The 19347-nt window shown below is 39.7% G+C and overlaps 2 protein-coding genes across 4 annotated transcripts in view; one reads left to right on the top strand and one right to left on the bottom strand.

The window, feature by feature from the left end:
* Positions 1-15546, top strand: part of Cpr51A (Cuticular protein 51A) — a 40962-nt gene extending 25416 nt beyond the window's left edge. The window contains exons 1-3 of one of the 3 annotated variants that reach the window (XM_072306342.1): positions 5470-5838; positions 12809-13416; positions 14869-15546. In XM_072306342.1, the coding sequence (XP_072162443.1) occupies positions 5794-5838; positions 12809-13416; positions 14869-15070 (855 nt within the window). In that variant the 5' untranslated portion in view covers positions 5470-5793 and the 3' untranslated portion in view covers positions 15071-15546. Of the gene's footprint in view, positions 1-5469; positions 5839-12808; positions 13417-14868 lie in introns of those variants that run through there. The other 2 variants (XM_019045886.2, XR_011900849.1) reach the window with 2 other exon arrangements.
* Positions 1-19347, bottom strand: part of LOC109033309 (proteasome adapter and scaffold protein ECM29) — a 480922-nt gene that overhangs the window by 199458 nt on the left and 262117 nt on the right. The gene's annotated exons all lie outside the window — the stretch shown is intronic.

The following is a 19347-nucleotide window of genomic DNA, read 5'->3' as shown; positions in this document are numbered from 1 at the left end:
GAAACTAGAAGATTTTAAAAAGACAACTCTTAGGGAAAAAAAAGAGTACTAAAACGGTTAAATCGTTCGTTTTGGGAAACCTTTTTTGGGCATTTTTTAAAATAAATTTTACGACAGGTATAAATTTTACATGCAAAAACTGATTTTTGTTCCGCTGGAGTTATTGCGCAATGCCGTGACACGGCAAAATTTGAATTTTTGCACCCTAAGAAATAAAAAAAATCGCTAAAAATTCGCTCTGAAAATATTTTTCGTGCCACTGTTAATGGCGTGTACAGATTGGTCTTCTTGAGATCATTCAATTGCAATTTCGCTTTATAAAAAAGTTCAACTCAATCCGATTTTTCATCAAAAGATAAAGTCAGATGAAGATTTTTCCTTTGACCCCCCGCCCCCCTATCTGGACTGATCCAAACCAAAAAATCTGCCATTTTTGAACGTCTCACATACTACTGCCTGAAAAAATGGATCATAGGTATCTGGTAGGGGGCCAAATCTAATGAAAGACTGAACAACCTCTTTTACTCAAAAAAATAATCAAGAAGGATTTTCTAAACGTTTCAACAGTTCTTTTGAGAGATACGAAAGTCATAATTTAACTGAATTCTGCAATTAAAGTTTCGTAGGTACCAAGTTACCAGGTAGTTAAGTACTTACTTTCTCTGGGTAATTTGTGAAAACATCTATACAGGGCGTCCGGAAGTTGACGCACTTAACTTTCAGGATCGATTTTTCGGCTCAAAATACGACTTTTTTTCCCTAGACACGTATGCCCTAAAACGCTTCATAAGTGAGCTTTGTGCTTCCAAAGTTGCCATTTTTTTTCTTTCAAGTCGATGTAACTCCTCATTATTTAGTTGCTGAGACTTGGTGCAGAGCGGTATTTTTAGCGAAATGTTCATTTTTTGGGTTTTCAAGGACGTACCAACATCTTCGGAAAATGACGTTACAAGCGTCCCCGAATTTTAAAATTGCGATAACTTTTTTGGTAGCTGATATTTGGAAAAACTAGTTACGGCACGCGAAAGAGCGCAAAAAATCATGGACACTAGGTATTTTACAAAATTCTCCAGAAACGCGTCATTTCAACGCAACAGAGCAAGGAGAGAGGAAGAGCCGTCGCGATAGCTTCGAGATTTTCGAAGCCCCTTGCTCCTCAGGCAATTTTCTCACAATCCTTGCAGTAGATATTGTGTACCCAGCTTCGAAAATCTGGAACTTTTTCAAAGCTCTCTTGCGTCGAAATAACGCGTTTCGGGAAAATTTTGTACAATACCAATACTTAGTGTCCATGATTTTTTGCGCTTATCACGTGCCGTAATTCGTTTTACCAAGTATCATCTACCAAAAAAGTTATCGCAATTTTTATTCTTAAATTCAGGGACGCTTGTAACGTCATTTTCCGAAGACATACTTTCTTGAAAACACAAAAATGAACGGTCCACTATAAAATACCCCCCTGCACACAGTTTCAGCCACTTACAACTAAATAACGAGGAGTTACAGCTGTATTTGAAAGGAAAAAAGGGCAACTTTGGAAGCGCGTAGCTCACTTATGAAGCGCGCGTTTTCGGGGACATGTGTATAGAGTAAAAAAGAAAACATATTTAGAGCCGAAAAATCGATCCTGAAAGTCAAGTACCTACGTTAACTTCCGGACACCCTGTACATGCAGAGGAACAAGTAGTGGTACATACATTTGTGACATGACGAGCCCGGCTGCAGAAAATGCCTCGTTTTTTCTGCCCTCTCCCTCTCCCAGAATTAATATTCTTCTAAGTTTTTTTAACCACAAATCTTGGTACGATAGTGTACCTATCTTATAAACAAAAAACCAAGTAAGCAATGGAACTTTTGAATCACTCAAATCAAGATAGGTACCTGCTTTTGTAGTTTCGCCTTCTGTGAAGCATTTTGAAGTTCTTTTTTCTTTTTTTCCAAATATAAAATTTCTTTCCTGTTATATGGTAAAATTGGACTTGAGCATTTGCAGGTTGGAAAATACTATTTTGAACTTAATGTTAAGCGAGCACAAAATTGAGTAAGTAGACACTTTAGGGATGAGCAAGTTTTCAAAGCGGCTACTTGCATAGAAGACAACATCTTTTTTAATAATCATGGTTTCCTCACAAGGAATGCTCGAGAAAAATTCGTTCTTTCCTTTTCTAAAAAATCTTTATTCAATAAGGGAGAAGGAGTGTAGTGGCATGGAAGAGGCCTGGAAAAAAAATAATGTAAATACCCGCACTAACTTGGAGACCTCTTACATCCAACACTAGCTGCTTCCTAATTTAAAAAAGTCTGAAATGAAGAATTAACTACAAAGAAAAGTAAATGAACGGATTTTTCCCGTGCATTTCTTGGGAAAACATTAAGATTGCACGGGTCCGACCGAGATTCCACTGGGCCCTGAGAGGAACCCGGCTAAACCCGCGCCAGCGATGTCTCTCCGCGGCCTCTCTTGGTTGCCCGTGGGAGCGGTCTCGGGAGGCGTGCTGGACACACTCTCCAACCGGCTAAATTCGCGGAACTACGAAAAGGTAGAGTCTCTCTCCCGCGCGCGTCGGAGAAACCTGATTTTTCTCCGCGACACGCGCAGGATGCGGGTTGGTTTCCAGTCTTGCTAACTGGGATAGTTTAGCCTTTTGACCGTGAAGCACGAGTACTCGAGAGAGTTCTCTCCGCGGGAGAACAGACATTTGAGACCGTACCTAGTGGCAGCTGTCTAATTTTTAAGGTTAATCTTCAGCTGTAGTTCTGAAAAAATCCACCACGTCGCGCTGCTAAAATCCGACTCCGAAATCAGTGATTATTTAAATATCACAATAGATATCTTAAATTCTAAGACTCATAAGTTCTAGCAGCATACGTCTGGAATCCTTAGAAACAAACGCGAGCTTTGAAAGTTTAATAATAAAAGCTACAATTTGATCCCAGTTTCTCTTACGGGATATCTGTAAGTGCGAGAGAGACAGCTCATGGTGGGAGAGAGATATCTGCAACCACTGAGAGCGATCCATCGCGATTGGTTGCATCAAGGCCATCATGCTTAACCCTACTTTTTTCTGGGATCAAATTTCAGAGCTTCAGAAGTTTCTTTTTACGTCGTTTTTAGTGTTAATAGGAAGAAGAATGTTATGGCTAGAACTTATGACTCTTCGATTTAAACAGAAGTTCCCCTAACTTTCATAAAAGCTCAAGAACTTACTGGGGGCTGTACGGACTCTAATAGCGTGGACCAAAAAATCAAAACACAGCGGTGGCGCCCCCTGCGCGGAGAAATTTCTTACTTCACGCAGCTGTAGATAAACCTTAAGTTCTAGAAAATTGTGTTTAAAGTTTGAAAAAGAGTGTTTTTTTAACGTATTTCAAGACAAAGATGTTTTGTCTTGGGGGTTTATTCTCGAATAAATCCTCCCCTCTGAAAAATGGTTTTTTGAAATTTGAAGCGCGACCCTAAAAACGACCGTTTTTTGGCACTACTTTAGACCGCGCGGATTTCTCTATAACAGGACCCAAACGATACTATTGTGATACCCTAAAACTCTGGTTAAATTTTAGCGTGAGTATACGAACGTTTTTTAAGTAGGTAAAGGGGGGGGGACAAAGTTGCCAAATCGCCGCCATTCTTGCCAGCGTTTTTACAGCAAAAACGACAGGTATGATGGACGAAACAGTTGCACATTTGATGGGTTTTGGCTGATGTAAATGTTCTTATCGGTCCCCCGAGCATATCGGCGGTGTAAGTCGGCAATCACATAACTCGATTTGCGACGTCGCAGACTTCCTACCATACTTTATTTTTTAAACGGAAAACTACTCAACGGCTATTCTTTAAAACTCCGGTGATTTTTCTTCTCTATGCGACGAAATTTCTGAAAAAACTTCAAGGAATCGTGTCAATTTGTTCTCTTCTAAAAAAATAACACAGAGGTGGAGATTTTCAGACACCGCAAACGAGTTATGTGATTGCCGACTTACACCGTCGATATATCTGTGTTCAGTTTCAAAAATTTTCACCGCACAGTGGTCCACAATGGGGGAAATCGTAGAAAAATCAGGATTCTTTGTCTATTACCTTAAAACATGGAAGTAAAAATGTTGGTCTCCTGCAGAGTTCATGGCAAACAATGTTCTTATCGGTCCTTAATGCTTAAAATTGTTTTCAGGTTTACACATTTTTATCGCTCAGTGGTCCAAAATGGGGAAAATTATGGACGAAGTAATATCCTCCGTCAAAATTTGTGAAAAATAACATAAAACTATGAGGTTTTTCGCTAGATTTACAAGGTGTAAATTCAAAATAGGTTGGTAGCTAATAAAGGCAATAAAAGTAGGTTGATGGGATTTTTTTTATCAAAGATTTACTATCACAAATGTTGACAATTTCCGCAATCACACGCTGAATTTAGCAGCTGAATGTGGAAGTCAACAGTCATCGCCCAACGGCTGAAATTTAGCAAATTCGAGTTATTTTCATCCAGATGTGTATCAAATTTACTCGAATACTTCAGACAAATCCAACATTAGTCCGATGGATCGGCCCGATGACTTCCACATTCAAGCCACATTTAGCTCCCACATTCAGCGTGTGATTGCGGCAAAAGATTCAGAAATCAAATATGCAGACTTTCAGAAATTAAGAAAAATAAGAAAAAAATGGAAGAAAAATTAAAAAAATTAAACAAAGCCAAAAAAAAATTACAAAACCCGGAGACAAAAAAAAAGAAAGAAAAAAACTTTAAAAAAAAGGAAGAAAAAAAGAATAGAAATGCTATAAAATGAACATAAAACTTCTTCAAAGATTCGTACCGTGACGTGGTGAAGAAGCTAACCCATATGCAATGCAAAAATAAATAATTTTACAAAATCTAATCTATAACAAAGTTATGTGAATGATAACGTCTATGGCATACAATAATAATTTGAAAAAATTGAATGAATGAATCCATCCAGAATCTGAACTCTGCAAGGGACCAACAGTTTTACTTCATTTTAAAAAAGCTTGACAGAGGATCTTAATTTGTCCACTAATTCCCCCATTTTGGACCACTGTCCGAAAGCTGAACACAATGAGTCAATTAAGTCATTTTTTTTTTATTGTGTCATTCGAAATTAGTAAGTGACCGAAGCTTACAGTTTTTTTCCTAAATTTTTTTGATGACTGCAAACGGGAGAAAAGTTTATTCGAAAGTGCCAAAAATTAGGGTGGCCTAAAACGGCGTTTGAACTGCGCGCTCGTAGGTTCCGCATGTACACGTATGGCGTACACGCACACGTACATCAATATGGCGGCGGAATGCGTAGTGGAAGAATACACGGCGGCGACGCGTTGGCGGTAGCACGGCGGTAGGTATGTTTTTGTTGGTCAATTGGAGGTTATGCCGGTTACTTTGTTTGTGATTCATATCCATTGCTCTTAATTCTCTAAGCTTTTCAATCAGAATGCGATACAGGTGTATGTAGGATATGAAACATTCACACAGAACTTGCTTAACCTCAAACGAGAAATCGTGATGTCAACAACGGCGGCGTGGCGGTAGTAGGCAGGTTGGTTTCGTCGCCGCCATCATCCCGTCTATGACGCGGAGATTCACGGCGGTCGGTTCAAACACGTTTTCGAGGACCTCTAAAAAGGAAGCGTTATATCTCCGTGGAGACAATTTTTCGTGAAATTTTAACATGCGCATCGTTCTTCTCGTACCGAAAACTGAAAGATCCGACTATTTGCAGGCAAATTCCTCCCGAGCTTAACTGACTCATTCTATGCATTGAGAACCAACATTGTTAGCCATGAACGCTGCAGGAGACCAACAATTTTACCTCCATTTTCAAAAGGTTTGACGAAGAATCCTGATTTGTCCACGATTTCCCCCATTTTGGACCACTGGGCGGCCGAAATTTTTGAAACTGAACTCACAATCAGTTATGTGCATGGGAGTCCAATAAAAACATTTACAGCCAAAACTAATCAAAGGTGTAACTTTTCCGTCCATTTTTCCGGTCGTTTTTGCTGTAAACATTCTGTCAGAATGATGGCGATTTAACAACTTTGCCCCCTCCCCCTCCCCTTATACTCAAAAACTATTTGCGGTTGATTTTGCCATAGCAGGAATAGCCAAAATGTGCAACACCGTAAAAATAATAGCGCACCAATTTTAAGCAAATTTCATTACTTCATTTTAAAGTATTAAACTTCCTTTTTCCAGCTTTGGCACGAACTATTTTAATTCTGTACAAAGTTATAGGGATTGACAAGCAAGCCATTGAATCACAGGTATCAGCTCTTCCCGCGGGACTGCTGGAGGTCCATGCAAACATGGCGGCACTGCCATATTGTGTCAGTTACGTAAGCGACACAGCATAACCGACACTTGAAAATGTGAAATAAAAGATAAAACCAGGCAATTCTTGAGATGTTAGGTGGAATTAATGCTGCCTTAAAAGTTTTCTAAACTTTGAAGACTTCCTATTAGTTAAATAATATTAAATTAAGGATTTTATGTAGTGTGTAACTAGTGCTAGAGACCTAAAAATTACTGGTTTACATAAAAATTAAAGTTTTCAGTGTAGAAACAGCCAACTTATTTGTAATGTTTCGGTCGAGACGACTTCAGCAATCACTTCAATGACAGTTTTGAAACTCCTGCTTTCATCTGGCGAGAAAACACTGCACACTTACTTAATACGAGGGGTATTCGTAAAGTAAGTTAATATTTGTCATATCTTCTAAATTAATGAAGATAATTTAAATCTGTAAAAAGTTTATGAATTCTCATACTCTCACCTTTCTAGAAAGATTCAGTTTTTTTAAATTTGGTCCTTTGAGTGCCGAGTGACATCAGTTTTCCCACACCCGTCTCTCACCACCGCGTGTCCAAAATTGACGGGGGGGTCACTGGACGGTTAGCATGCGGCTTCATCCTGCAAATTGTCAAAATGGAATTTTTTGTTTAAAATTTAAAATTTCCATGTTTGTGAAGATCTGGCTTTACTTTTCCACGTAATCCCCATATCGTTAAACACATTTTACATACCATGACAAGAGCTTCTTCATTCCATCACCGTAAAACTGGCGATTTCGTTTGTGCAATCACTTTTGTACAACTTCTTTCACCTCATCGTCGTCCACGGAACTTTTTTCGCCAAAACTCTTCTCTAGTTCAGGTAATAAGTGAAAAATCACGTGGGGTGAGATCCTGAGAATAAGAAGGATGTGGGAAAGGTCTCATTTTAAGGAGGTCAACAACTGATTCGCCACATGAGCTGTATGGGGCCTAGCATTGTCATGAAGCAGCATCACTTGACGAGACAAAAAGCCAAGGTATTTTCTTTTGAATGCTGATTTCAGCCTTTAATGAAATCACAGTTTCTGTTTGCATCAATATTTGTGCTTCTTTCTAAGAAATAAATGAGTAACACTCATCGAGCACCCCTAAAGACGCGCGTCAATTTTGGACACGCGGTGGTGAGAGACGGGTGTGGGAAAACTGATGTCACTCGGCACTCAAAAGACCAAATTTAGAAAACTGAAGCTTTTTAAAAAGCTGAGAGTATGACAATTCACAAACTTTTTACAGATTTAAATTATCTTTATTAGTTTAGAAGATATGACAAATATTAACTTAATTTACGAATACCCCTCGTACAACTGCAAAAATACCAACGTTGCCAAATGTGCCAACATTCATTCTAATGACTTTTCTTGCTTAAAAATAAACATTTCACTTTAACATGGCAATTTTCTTGAACATTAGAATCTCCTTTCGGTAAATATTGCCAAAGAATCCATGATCAGTACTGATTTACTAGCGCAAGTTGCTCTTCTGCTTCAAAATCGGGGTTGGCGACGCGTAACCGACCGGAAATTTTCGGCTTTTAAAGTCTCATGTTATTAAATAAAGTCATAATTTATCATACTTTTTAGCATAGATATGTTCAGGGACATCATTTCTATTGATGAGTCCAGGAATTATACCAATGTTAAGAGAAAAAATTAATAACAAGCTAATTTTTGGCATAGTGAGTCCTTGTGAGCCCCTGTCCCCCCATAAGAGTCCTCATCGATAGCGTGACGCCTTTTGCTGGGGGGGGGGGGGGGTGCCTCGTTTTTGAGCTTAGCGAAAATCAAGTTGCTCAACCCCTAAAAAGTTTCTAGTATGTAGTCTCTAAATGAACCCCCTAAAAGGAAAAAAATTTAACCCGTGCCTCAAAGGGCCTAACCGGCCTAAATCCAAAAGTCGAACATTTTTTGGAAAGCGATACATCAATTCTGAGAGAAAATCGCAAATTACGGGACTCAGGGTGGAAACTCCGTCGGTTTTGGCGTATCTTGAAGCGATGGTCACAAACGGCCCAATGACGACGTGAGGCTATGGGCCGGCCGGCCGCTGAGCGCGCGCGCAGGGCTGCGCATCGTAGCATTGCACCGGCACAGACGAAGGGACCGGACGGCGGGGTGGGAGGGGAATATCAGGTGGAGAAGCATCCACATTTTCTATCCATAATGAAAATGCATTATACTTTTTTAATATGGATGAGGAAATATGAGCCATACAAGGAAGCGATGAAAGGAGTGACGAATAGTTTGTACAATTAGGAGCGTAAGTGAGGAAAATTTGCCTTAGGTAACTACAGAACAGCCCTGAAAATCTCCGGGAAATAAAAGCTGCTATTGTCAACATACCTGTTGATCATCAAAACAGAAAATTCTTACTCACCGGAAACCACTGGTAGGTATTTGAGTAATTAAAAAGATATGTGCGATGTTGTCGAATAGTAAGCTCTTTACGCGATCAAATGCGGTTAATGTAAATGTAATTGGAAAAGTTGAAGAAAAATTTGATGAAAGAAAATTGCCCCAAATTCAGGAAGTGCTCCGAGTGTTTTTCTATCATGTGAAATGTTTGCTCATGAATGTGAATGACAGTGCATGGAGAACCTCTGATCTAGTAATTCCCATATGGAATGAAAAATGAAAAATATAGAATCCCTGTGATACACAGTGACACACAAGCTGGCGAGTATTTTGAAGCGGATGGGTGATGACTTGGTAAGCTGCTTAAAATGTTACTTGCTTTTCCACCGGATATCCCCTTTCCACCCCGCCGTCCTGTCGTCTGTACCTGTGCAATGCTGCGATGCGCAGCCCTGCGTGCGATCAGCGCGGCGCGCCCCGCCGCGCCGGCTCATAGCCTCACACTGTCATTGGGCCGTTTGTGACCTAACGCTTCAGGATACGCCAAAACCGACGAAATTTCCACCCAAAAGACCGTAATTTGCGATTTTTCTTCAGAGTTGATCTTTTGCTTGCCAAAATTTTCGAATTTTGGATTTAGGCCCGTTGAGACACGGGTTAAAATATTTTTTAAAATGTTTTTCCTTTTAGGGGGTTCATTTAGAAACTACGTAGAAATTTTTTAGGGGTTGAGCAACTTGATTTTCGCAAAACTCAAAAATAAGGTACACGGTAGCCCCCGTCTCCCCTGAGGGAGGGGCAAAAATGTTGACACCCCTGGAAGATGGTCCTCTTTGAAATAGAAACATTCCCAAAGTTTCGTTTTTAGTGTATTTTCCGAAGAAAATACACTATTGCATTCTCCCATGATGTCGGAACCAGACCCGAGACCTTGTGAAGAGCACCGATCAAGGGTCGTAGATCACGAAAATAGATGCCATTCAAATTCATGTATATATAAATCCCTTTTTAAGATTTTTCGATTTTGGAGTAGTTATATCTTTCTTACGTTGAAAGATATTTTGACCAATTTTTTTGCATTTAGTAGAGACTCAATAGAACTACTATTCTGCGGAAAAAAATTGAAATTTGAGGCAATAGATTTTGAGGGGTGGGGCTTTGAAAGTTTTGGGCGAGGGGTGCGCGGCATGAGGGGAGCCGGCCGGAGCAGGGCCGCACAGTGGGTCGGGGGAGAAAGTTTTTGGACAAGCTGATCGTCGCACAATGGGTCAGGGGGAAGAAGTTTTTGGACAAAATTTTCGTCGCACAGTGGGTCAGGGAGAGGAAATTTTTGGACAAAATTTTCGTCGCACAGTGGGTTAGGGGGAGGAAGTTTTTGGACAAAATTTTCGTCGCACAGTGGGTCACGGGGAAGAAGTTTTTGAACAAGCTTTTCGTCGCTTAGTGGTTCAGGGGAAGGAAGATTTTGGACAAACTGCGCGTCGCACAGTGGGTCAGGTGAAGAAAGTTTTTGGAAGAACTGTTCGTGGCACAGCGGCCCAAGGAAAGGAAATATCTGGAAAAAAACTATCGATTACACAATGACTTTCAGACGTACGATTTTATGACTACAAAAATCCCACTTCGGGAAATACACTTCCTTCCCGCGGTGGATGCGCGGGACACTTGAAAAGAATAAAAACTAGATGTGCAGACGACCCTGAAAAGACGCCCGCGAAACGCGCCTCCTGGGAGGCTTTGGAGGGCGGAGCCCCCCCCAAAAACCGGCGCGGAGCGCCGGTTTTTTCTATCTCTAGTCGTTCAAAATTTAGAGAGGAGGGGGGGAGCGGGACTTTTAGAACACCCTGTATGATTTAACGAAGTATTAGCGCAAAATAAAACAAATACTATTCGTTGTCGGTAACTGTGAGGTCGTCCGGCACTTTCCAGATTATTGGGGTGCTATCTGACGACCGGGCTAGTCGCCCTCCCTAGAAGCCAAAATATGATTTATATTACCTACCAAGATATGTAAAAATACCTTTTAAATACAATAGATATTAAATAGCTGAAAAGAGGTATATAAATAACGTTTTAAAATATCCTGATGTCCTTTTTTTAGGTACCGTAATATGGGGTGAATGGGGACGGTTTTTTATACAAATACACGACTGTGGCCTACTGATTTCGAGAATTCGGTTTTTTTTAACAGGCAGATGTGACCTTGTAAGACCTTTACTTTCCCCCAAAATTTTGATGATACGAAAATTTTAACTAATTTAATTTTGTTGTTTTACCTACTGTCCCTATTCAGCCTCCACTGGGGTGAATCGGGACACCAGCAGATTTCATTGTAAGTAAAGCGTTGTTCCCATTCTGTTAACTGGAGAGTGAATGGAGACACTACCTGAGTTTTAAAGAAAAGTGAAATTCGAATCTGAATTGGAAAAATATGTCTTTAATTGACAAAAATTAAACAGTAAGAAGCAAACAGATGACAATTGTCCTTTACGCCCTGATCATTGTGAGTTCTGAAAGATAAATTCCTCAATTAAAGCAGGGCAGCATTCAAAGGCCTCAGAATATGAAATAGGTACATAAAAGTATTCCAAAGTATGTGATAAGAGGCGGAAAATTTCAAAGAAAGCCCCTCCCCAGTGCCTGAATCTATGATACTCAGACTCCCGACTGCTCGTTTTTTGGAGAAAAATATTTTTTAAACCACCTAAATATCGAGCAAATTTCATCATTTTTGGTGATGAGCAGGGTATCTAATGATGTCAAAATGTGATAACCTAAAAGAAAAACTTTTCTTTAATTCGTGATCCACTTGCATGGGACGTTATCACGCTTGTTTTACCGCTTTTTTTCAAGGTCTGGTTTTGAGGTTATGTTGACATTTTATGTTTTCACTAAACAACACCGATTACACCGGTTAAGTAAAGAGGATGCCAAACTATGCATTTTCGGAAAAAAACGAGTTCTGTAGGTGCCAAACTTACCGAGTTATGACTGACGAACGGAAGTAAATCGAAATTGTCCCTGTCGAGTTCACCCGCCTGTCCCCATTCACCCCATATTACGATATTCAATACCATACCTATAAAATAGGTAAAAAATAGGTTTCATATAAAAGCCTTAGCAAATTTGGATATAGTGTAAGTAAAGAAGAACACTAATGAGTAAGCAGTATATGCATCTCTAATATGCTTGTGTGAAAAATAATCACAGATCTGAAAAGATGAAGGACCTTCCCCCTCTTGAACGACTCTCCTTCCATTGCTATCCCGAGCATCATGATGGTCAAACCTCCGATGATTTTTTCCACATACGTCCTCTTAGTGAGCTAGATGAACAATACATTGAGAATACCAATGCGATTCATTGCAGCTATCATGACCCCAGGATGTTTAAAACCAAGGTGGAAATTCTCTCTTTCTTTATAGAGTTGTGGAAACTCTTTGAAAAAGCACCTAAATAGGAGTAAAAATCATTTACTTGTGATTTCTGGAGCAAAAAAGACAGCAGCAAATCCTGATGGCAAAAATAGGAATTACATGCAAGTATTTGATACATATCGACAGTACAACTACCAGATCACATATGTCATTTACGGTAGTTTAAAAATCTCCGCTCCCATTTTATTTTTTTGAAAGAGAACAAATCAATATCATCTCTTGAAATCTTCACGGAGACGTTTTCAAAGATTGACTTTGAGTAGTTTCCCTTAAATTATAAAGTACGTCAGGAAGTCTACGACATAGCAAACGGATACCTATCCTGGTAGTTTCACCATGGATATGTAATAGACACTGTATTTAGATTACAAGTATTTTATACTGTATAAAATATATATTAACTAAGGTATCCATTAGATGAGTACCTATTTGATACTAGTATTTTGGCTATTAGGATCCTTGGATCCAAACGACGATCCTTTGTAGTTCTAATTTTAGATGTTGAGGAGAGAGGAATTAAAAAGGAAGTTAATTTTTTATGATACAAACTGATAGGCACACTCACGCGGCAAAAATAAAAAAAAATATCTTGATAGTATAAATATTCATAACACTTATTGAATGTAATTTCTCTTGATCAGAATGATTTACGATTGATTAAAATTGATTTCAGATTTTGATTTTGGGCCTACTTGGCTGTACAACCGCCCAAAACAATGGAATTTTCTACACAGGATTCCTGGCTGACTCCTTGAGACAGAATAATCCGTCAAGATTATCTACGGCCCGCCTACTTCAGACCCTTCCCACCACAACGGAGCACTCTCGATTGGAAGATCAGTATTACCAAGAGAAGCCAACACTCCATGCTGACCCCATAATTAGACTCCACCAGAACGAAAACCAAGAGAGTATCCTCCCTCGTAGGCAGCAACTTTTCCAGAACAACAATCAACAAGTACCTGACCTGGATATTTCCATTAAAGGAGATTCCTCCACCCCAGTTCAAGCCCCTGCTTCCATTAGGATTGAGAGTGCTCCTATTATCTCACACATATCCCCTGAGGAGAGGTTAAGAAATGAGAAGGAACGCCTGGAGCAGAACAGAAGTGCTAAGTATGCCTTTAATTCTGTTGTGAGCGATACTATTTTTGATAATTCTCATGTCCGCGAAGAAGTGAGAGATGGTCTGAAGCTAGCTGGACTTTATTCCTATAGTGATGGATTCTACAAGAGGACCGTGCACTATGTAGCTGATGAGAATGGATACAGAGTCATCAAGTAAGTCCTTCCAACTTTCTTCTTACTTAAATTTCTATCATACTTAAGTATTAATAAAGAATATGCCTTTAGATTCTACCTGTAAGGATTAGTTTGGTGGACCCTCCAAAACAGAGAGTAAACACAGCTTAGATTGACATTTTCCCTTTCGAAGTTTCGAGTCAAAGATGGCTGTATGGTAAGTTAAAGCGAAACTAAAAAAACCAATTGTGTGCAATATTTAGAGAATACTTTTAGGAGCTCAAAGCTTTAACAGTCTGTCATACCCAAGCCCAAGACATGCTCATGCGACGCTTAAGACCCAGGTTTCGACAGGAAAGTTTGATGATGTTATCGAAGCAAAATAAAATGTCTGGAACTGAATTTTTTGTTAAGTACTAACAAAATTACGTCCATATGATACATTTTTCTGGATGCAAGAAAAACAACACACAAAAAAAAATTCTAAACTAACACCTCAAGAGATTAAAATCTGTGCTACAATTCTGGAATGCTGATATGAACGTTTTGGTTGGTAATTTTAACTTCACTAGAATGTTCCTCTGACAACCCGATGTTTATATCAACATTCTAGAATTGTCGCGCAAATTTTTAACATTCCTGGATGTTAAAACTGCAACATTTTTTTCGTACATCAAATGCTAATAACACTATCCTCACGGAGAGTTGTGGTCATTTCCAATAAAAAAATTATTCATCGCTTAAAAAGAAAGACTTTTCACTAGACCTGTACAATTATGGATTTTTCGATTCGATTACGATTAACGAAATTAATCGCGATTATGATTAAAATCGGGAAAAAACTAAAAATGTAAAGCAGCGGGCGATCATTTTTTTTCTTCTTTATGTGACTATAAACGAAGTTATTTCTTGACTTTCGTGACCAAAAACGAAGTTGAAGTATATATGTTCTTGAAGATATTTTTTTAAAAAGTTGGAGAGCTGATAATTTTCCTCCAATATTTTTTTTTCCTTCTTTCACTTGAGGTTGACTCATTGTCCATTTTTCTGAGAGATTTCTTACACCGAAAATCGAAGAACCTTTATCGTCGACATGAAATCGCGGCACAAGCCCAATGGGGATATTTTCGCGGGGTTATCACTATTTTCAGTACGAGTTTTTACCGCTAGGGGCTAGCAGCGCGCTACCGTTCAAATTCAAAATGCGACGCGAAACTGGACATTTCGTAAAGTCAAATTAATCGAATTAAGCACGATTAATTTCTCAAACCGATTACGATGAAAAATTACGATTGACATTCAATTCATTGCACAGGTCTACTTTTCACCAACCTCAAAGCATGAAAGAAAATTGGAGAATACACTGAGGAATAACTAATTTGCGATCTGTCTTCATTTGGTACAATTTGTATTATAAGATTAAAAGAAATTTGGCCTTAAGCAGGGAAATAATTTTTATTTTAAGTTAATTTTGATTCATTTGTTTTGCAGGGAAGATGTGGAGCCCATTGGCGCTGGGGAGGGTCCGCTTCTAAATCCGAATGGAGAAATTGATGTTGCCTCCAACTACGATGGAGCTGCACACACCTACCATGCAACAGCTAAAGATATTCCTAGCCTCTTTAGAAAGCAAGACTCATCACTAACACCATCAAAGTCGCTTACATCTCCAGCTCTGAACATTAGGCAATAAGCTTTACTGTCGTTCACACGAGAAAATTGTGATATTTATATTCATTTCATCTTGACTATATTTATACTTTTGATAAATTATTTTAATAAACTAAATATAAAAGTCAATGCCAAATAAGTTTACACACTTTTAGAGTGCAATTGAAGATCCGCCATCTTGAGTCTTGCCCTTACTTTCATTGCTTAACTGAAGGGATGTAATCTCCTGACAATGTCTAAAAGTGCCTTAACATGTTTGGCAAGGACACTAACATGACAAAAATTCTCATAAGCTGTAATTCTAGACGAAAGGAAGTACCCAGGAAAAAGGAAGGACTTGAACAAAAACTAATTTTTTTACTGGAAAATCCAGTCTATTTCTTTCATGGGAACCTTCAAAGAAGCGTTAGCTGCATTGAAACTTTTTACCTTTACATTTTAAATTATTTGGTATAGCTTATGTACTGCTTAATAAAATTTAAGACTTTTTAGAAAAAATCTCAGCGCTCTATTTTTGCTGAAGCTAGTTTGATAGTAAACTTGAAGCCATTTTTAGGCAGGTTTGCAAACTGAGACACTGGGTTTTTAACATGAATAAGTACTTGAACGTATTTATTCTAAAAAGAACCACGTACAAACAAAAAAAAATAAAAGGGAACTATGTAGAACATAAACCCTATGCACAAAGTTCCTTCCAGCATAAATAAATCCAAACGGACCACACTTAGCAATTAGGGACTACAATTTCAGGTTCATCCATAAAAGTAGACCGTGGGCCAGCAAGGGGTAAACCCCCCCCCCCCCCCCCCCGGTGGGAATATTGAAGGTGGTGATTTTCTTGAAGCTCTCAACTAGTAGAATAAGATTTTTCTTGTTTACGCGAATTTTATCGTGGTGGGGGGGGGGAGTTGGCCCCCCCTAAACCCCCCAAAATTGCTCAGAATTCCGACTTTTCCGCGAATTTCCCCATTTTTCTCGAAAAGGCTTGATTTTAGGGCAAAACTTCACACCATTCTTCACCATTCTGAAAGCTCGTGAAATTTTGGTCTAGAAAAGTTTTGTTTGACTTTGACCAGGACCCGCGGTTCCCCAAAATGGGGGGGGGCTTAAAATGTCAAAATATCTCAAATTTCCGCGAAAATGACCGTTTCGCCGCGATTTCTCGCCAAAAACGCGAAGAAGGTTGGTATCATCGTAAAATTGTTTACCCCTAAAATAATAGAGCATTAAATTTTTCATTCGAGGGCCGGCCTAACCCCTCGTGGGGGGGGAGGGCCCCCCCCCCCAGCAGTACCCACCCTATAAAAACCGTCAAGATTGGCCGCTTCCTTGAAGTAGCGTTATGCGCAAAAATGGGCGGCAACATGAAAACAAGTAGCGTTTGTTCTGAGAGAACATCAATGTGGATTCTTGTAGGGGATGACAGGGGGGAGGGAGGTACATCCTCCTCCCTCCCCCTCCCCCGGCCCCCCAAAAAATAATCACGGAAAACGTTAATAAAACGGGAAAATTCCACTTTATAAGACGACTTTTAGGGCTTGCCACTGACACGCTTACACTAACATAATTTAACGAGGGGGGAGGTGAGAGGGTTTACCCTCCCCCCTCCTCTTCCACCCCCTCCCCCTCCCTCAAGAAAATAATCACGAAAAAATGTAAATAAATGCGAAAATTCCATACTCTAAAAGGCGACTTTCAGGGCGTGTCATTGTCACGCTCACACTGTTATAATTTAATGAGGGGAGGGGGGGGGGGGTTTAGACATCTTAGCCTCCCCAGCCAACATTACAAAAGGGTGGGGGAGGGGTAATTTATAAACGTTACTTACTTAATAATTGGAGGGACGGGGAAACCTAGCTGCAGTAGGAGAATTTTAAGATTTGAAGGGATACGTAATTAAATCAGGCAACGTAGAGATACTATTTTATTTTTTGGAAATGACTGAAACTGAGGGAAGTTTATTCTTAATTGACGGATATGTACATTCTTAAGCTTATGTCAACATTTTTGAAACGTTTGGAGAATAGGCTCAAAGTGTATTGGATCGTTTGCCAAAGTATTCAATCATTCATTCGGTCACAGATAGAAACTGCAGTGATAAATTTATCAAAAACATTCAGCGATTATGGGGGGGAGTAAGGGATACTTTTTCACGAAAGGACCCCCAACCAAAATACCCCGTAGTTTGAAAAGTAATTTAGGCAAGTGTAAAAACAAGAACCAACTTATCGATCTATTCTTAACTGAATGGAACCGAAAGAAATAAGCCCAATAAACTCACTGGAAAAAGTATATTTAAGGCATGGAGGAGGGTCTACCCAGTTTACTTCCGCTGACGGAGTGAAAGTTGACCTCATCTTGCAAACTCAGTAATAATCAAACCAATAAGAAGCAAACACTCAAATAATTTTGCTTTTTTCCGAGTCGAACTATCTTGATAACTATTTGTCAATCAGAGTTCACTGCAGTATCTGTCTGTGACCAAATGAATGATTGAATACTTTGGCAAACGATCCAATACACTTTGAGCCTATTCTCCAAACGTTTCAAAAATGTTGACATAAGCTTAAGAATGTACATATCCGTCAATTAAGAATAAACTTCCCTCAGTTTCAGTCATTTCCAAAAAATAAAATAGTATCTCTACGTTGCCTGATTTAATTACGTATCCCTTCAAATCTTAAAATTCTCCTACTGCAGCTAGGTTTCCCCGTCCCTCCAATTATTAAGTAAGTAACGTTTATAAATTACCCCTCCCCCACCCTTTTGTAATGTTGGCTGGGGAGGCTAAGATGTCTAAACCCCCCCCCCCCTCCCCTCATTAAATTATAACAGTGTGAGCGTGACAATGACACGCCCTGAAAGTCGCCTTTTAGAGTATGGAATTTTCGCATTTATTTACATTTTTTCGTGATTATTTTCTTGAGGGAGGGGGAGGGGGTGGAAGAGGAGGGGGAGGGTAAACCCTCTCACCTCCCCCCTCGTTAAATTATGTTAGTGTAAGCGTGTCAGTGGCAAGCCCTAAAAGTCGTCTTATAAAGTGGAATTTTCCCGTTTTATTAACGTTTTCCGTGATTATTTTTTGGGGGGCCGGGGGAGGGGGAGGGAGGAGGATGTACCTCCCTCCCCCCTGTCATCCCCTACAAGAATCCACATTGATGTTCTCTCAGAACAAACGCTACTTGTTTTCATGTTGCCGCCCATTTTTGCGCATAACGCTACTTCAAGGAAGCGGCCAATCTTGACGGTTTTTATAGGGTGGGTACTGCTGGGGGGGGGGCCCTCCCCCCCACGAGGGGTTAGGCCGGCCCTCGAATGAAAAATTTAATGCTCTATTATTTTAGGGGTAAACAATTTTACGATGATACCAACCTTCTTCGCGTTTTTGGCGAGAAATCGCGGCGAAACGGTCATTTTCGCGGAAATTTGAGATATTTTGACATTTTAAGCCCCCCCCATTTTGGGGAACCGCGGGTCCTGGTCAAAGTCAAACAAAACTTTTCTAGATCAAAATTTCACGAGCTTTCAGAATGGTTTGTGAAGTTTTGCCCTAAAATCAAGCCTTTTCGAGAAAAATGGGGAAATTCGCGGAAAAGTCGGAATTCTGAGCAATTTTGGGGGGTTTAGGGGGGGGCCTACTTCCCCCCACCACGATAAAATTCGCGTAAACAAGAAAAATCTTATTCTACTAGTCGAGAGCTTCAAGAAAATCACCACCTTCAAAATTCCCACCGGGGGGGGGGGGGGGGAGGGTTACCCCTTGCTGGCCCATGGTCTAAAAGCATCTACCTGCATAGGAAAGCTTAGGGCACAAATGCTGCTTCTAACATGAGCCAGAAATTGCCGTTCTTAATTGCAAAATGCAGTCCTTATAAGACTATCTTTTTCTCCTTTAGCTGCTGGAGCAACGAAAAGTAAAATGCAATTCCATTCTTTCTCAAAAGTAGCAGGTTTATTAAGTTTTGCTGGGGACATAGCTGCATCTCAATTTCTAAAATATGCAGGGTGTCCCAAAAGTCCATACCCACCCCCCCCCCCCCCCCCGGTAAATGTTGTACGGTTTGTTCGACTGGGGGAAATATAATTTTCTCATGCAGGAAAAGTAAAAATCTTCTCTCCCCGAGAAATTATTCCTCCCCCTGTAAAAGTAAGTTGTTCCCTTTGTAAGAAAAGTTATATGAAACAGGCATGAGACACTAAAAACAACATCTACGCAGCGTATGGTTCTAAACAAGGGAGTGGTGGGGTGGGGTAAAATTGTCATTTTTCAAACAACCTATTTCGATGTTCTAAAATAAT

Source organism: Bemisia tabaci, chromosome 1, assembly GCF_918797505.1.
Source record: "Bemisia tabaci chromosome 1, PGI_BMITA_v3".
In the NCBI taxonomy this organism is placed as follows: Eukaryota; Metazoa; Arthropoda; class Insecta; order Hemiptera; family Aleyrodidae; genus Bemisia; species Bemisia tabaci.
This window is presented reverse-complemented; position numbering and strand designations above follow the sequence as displayed.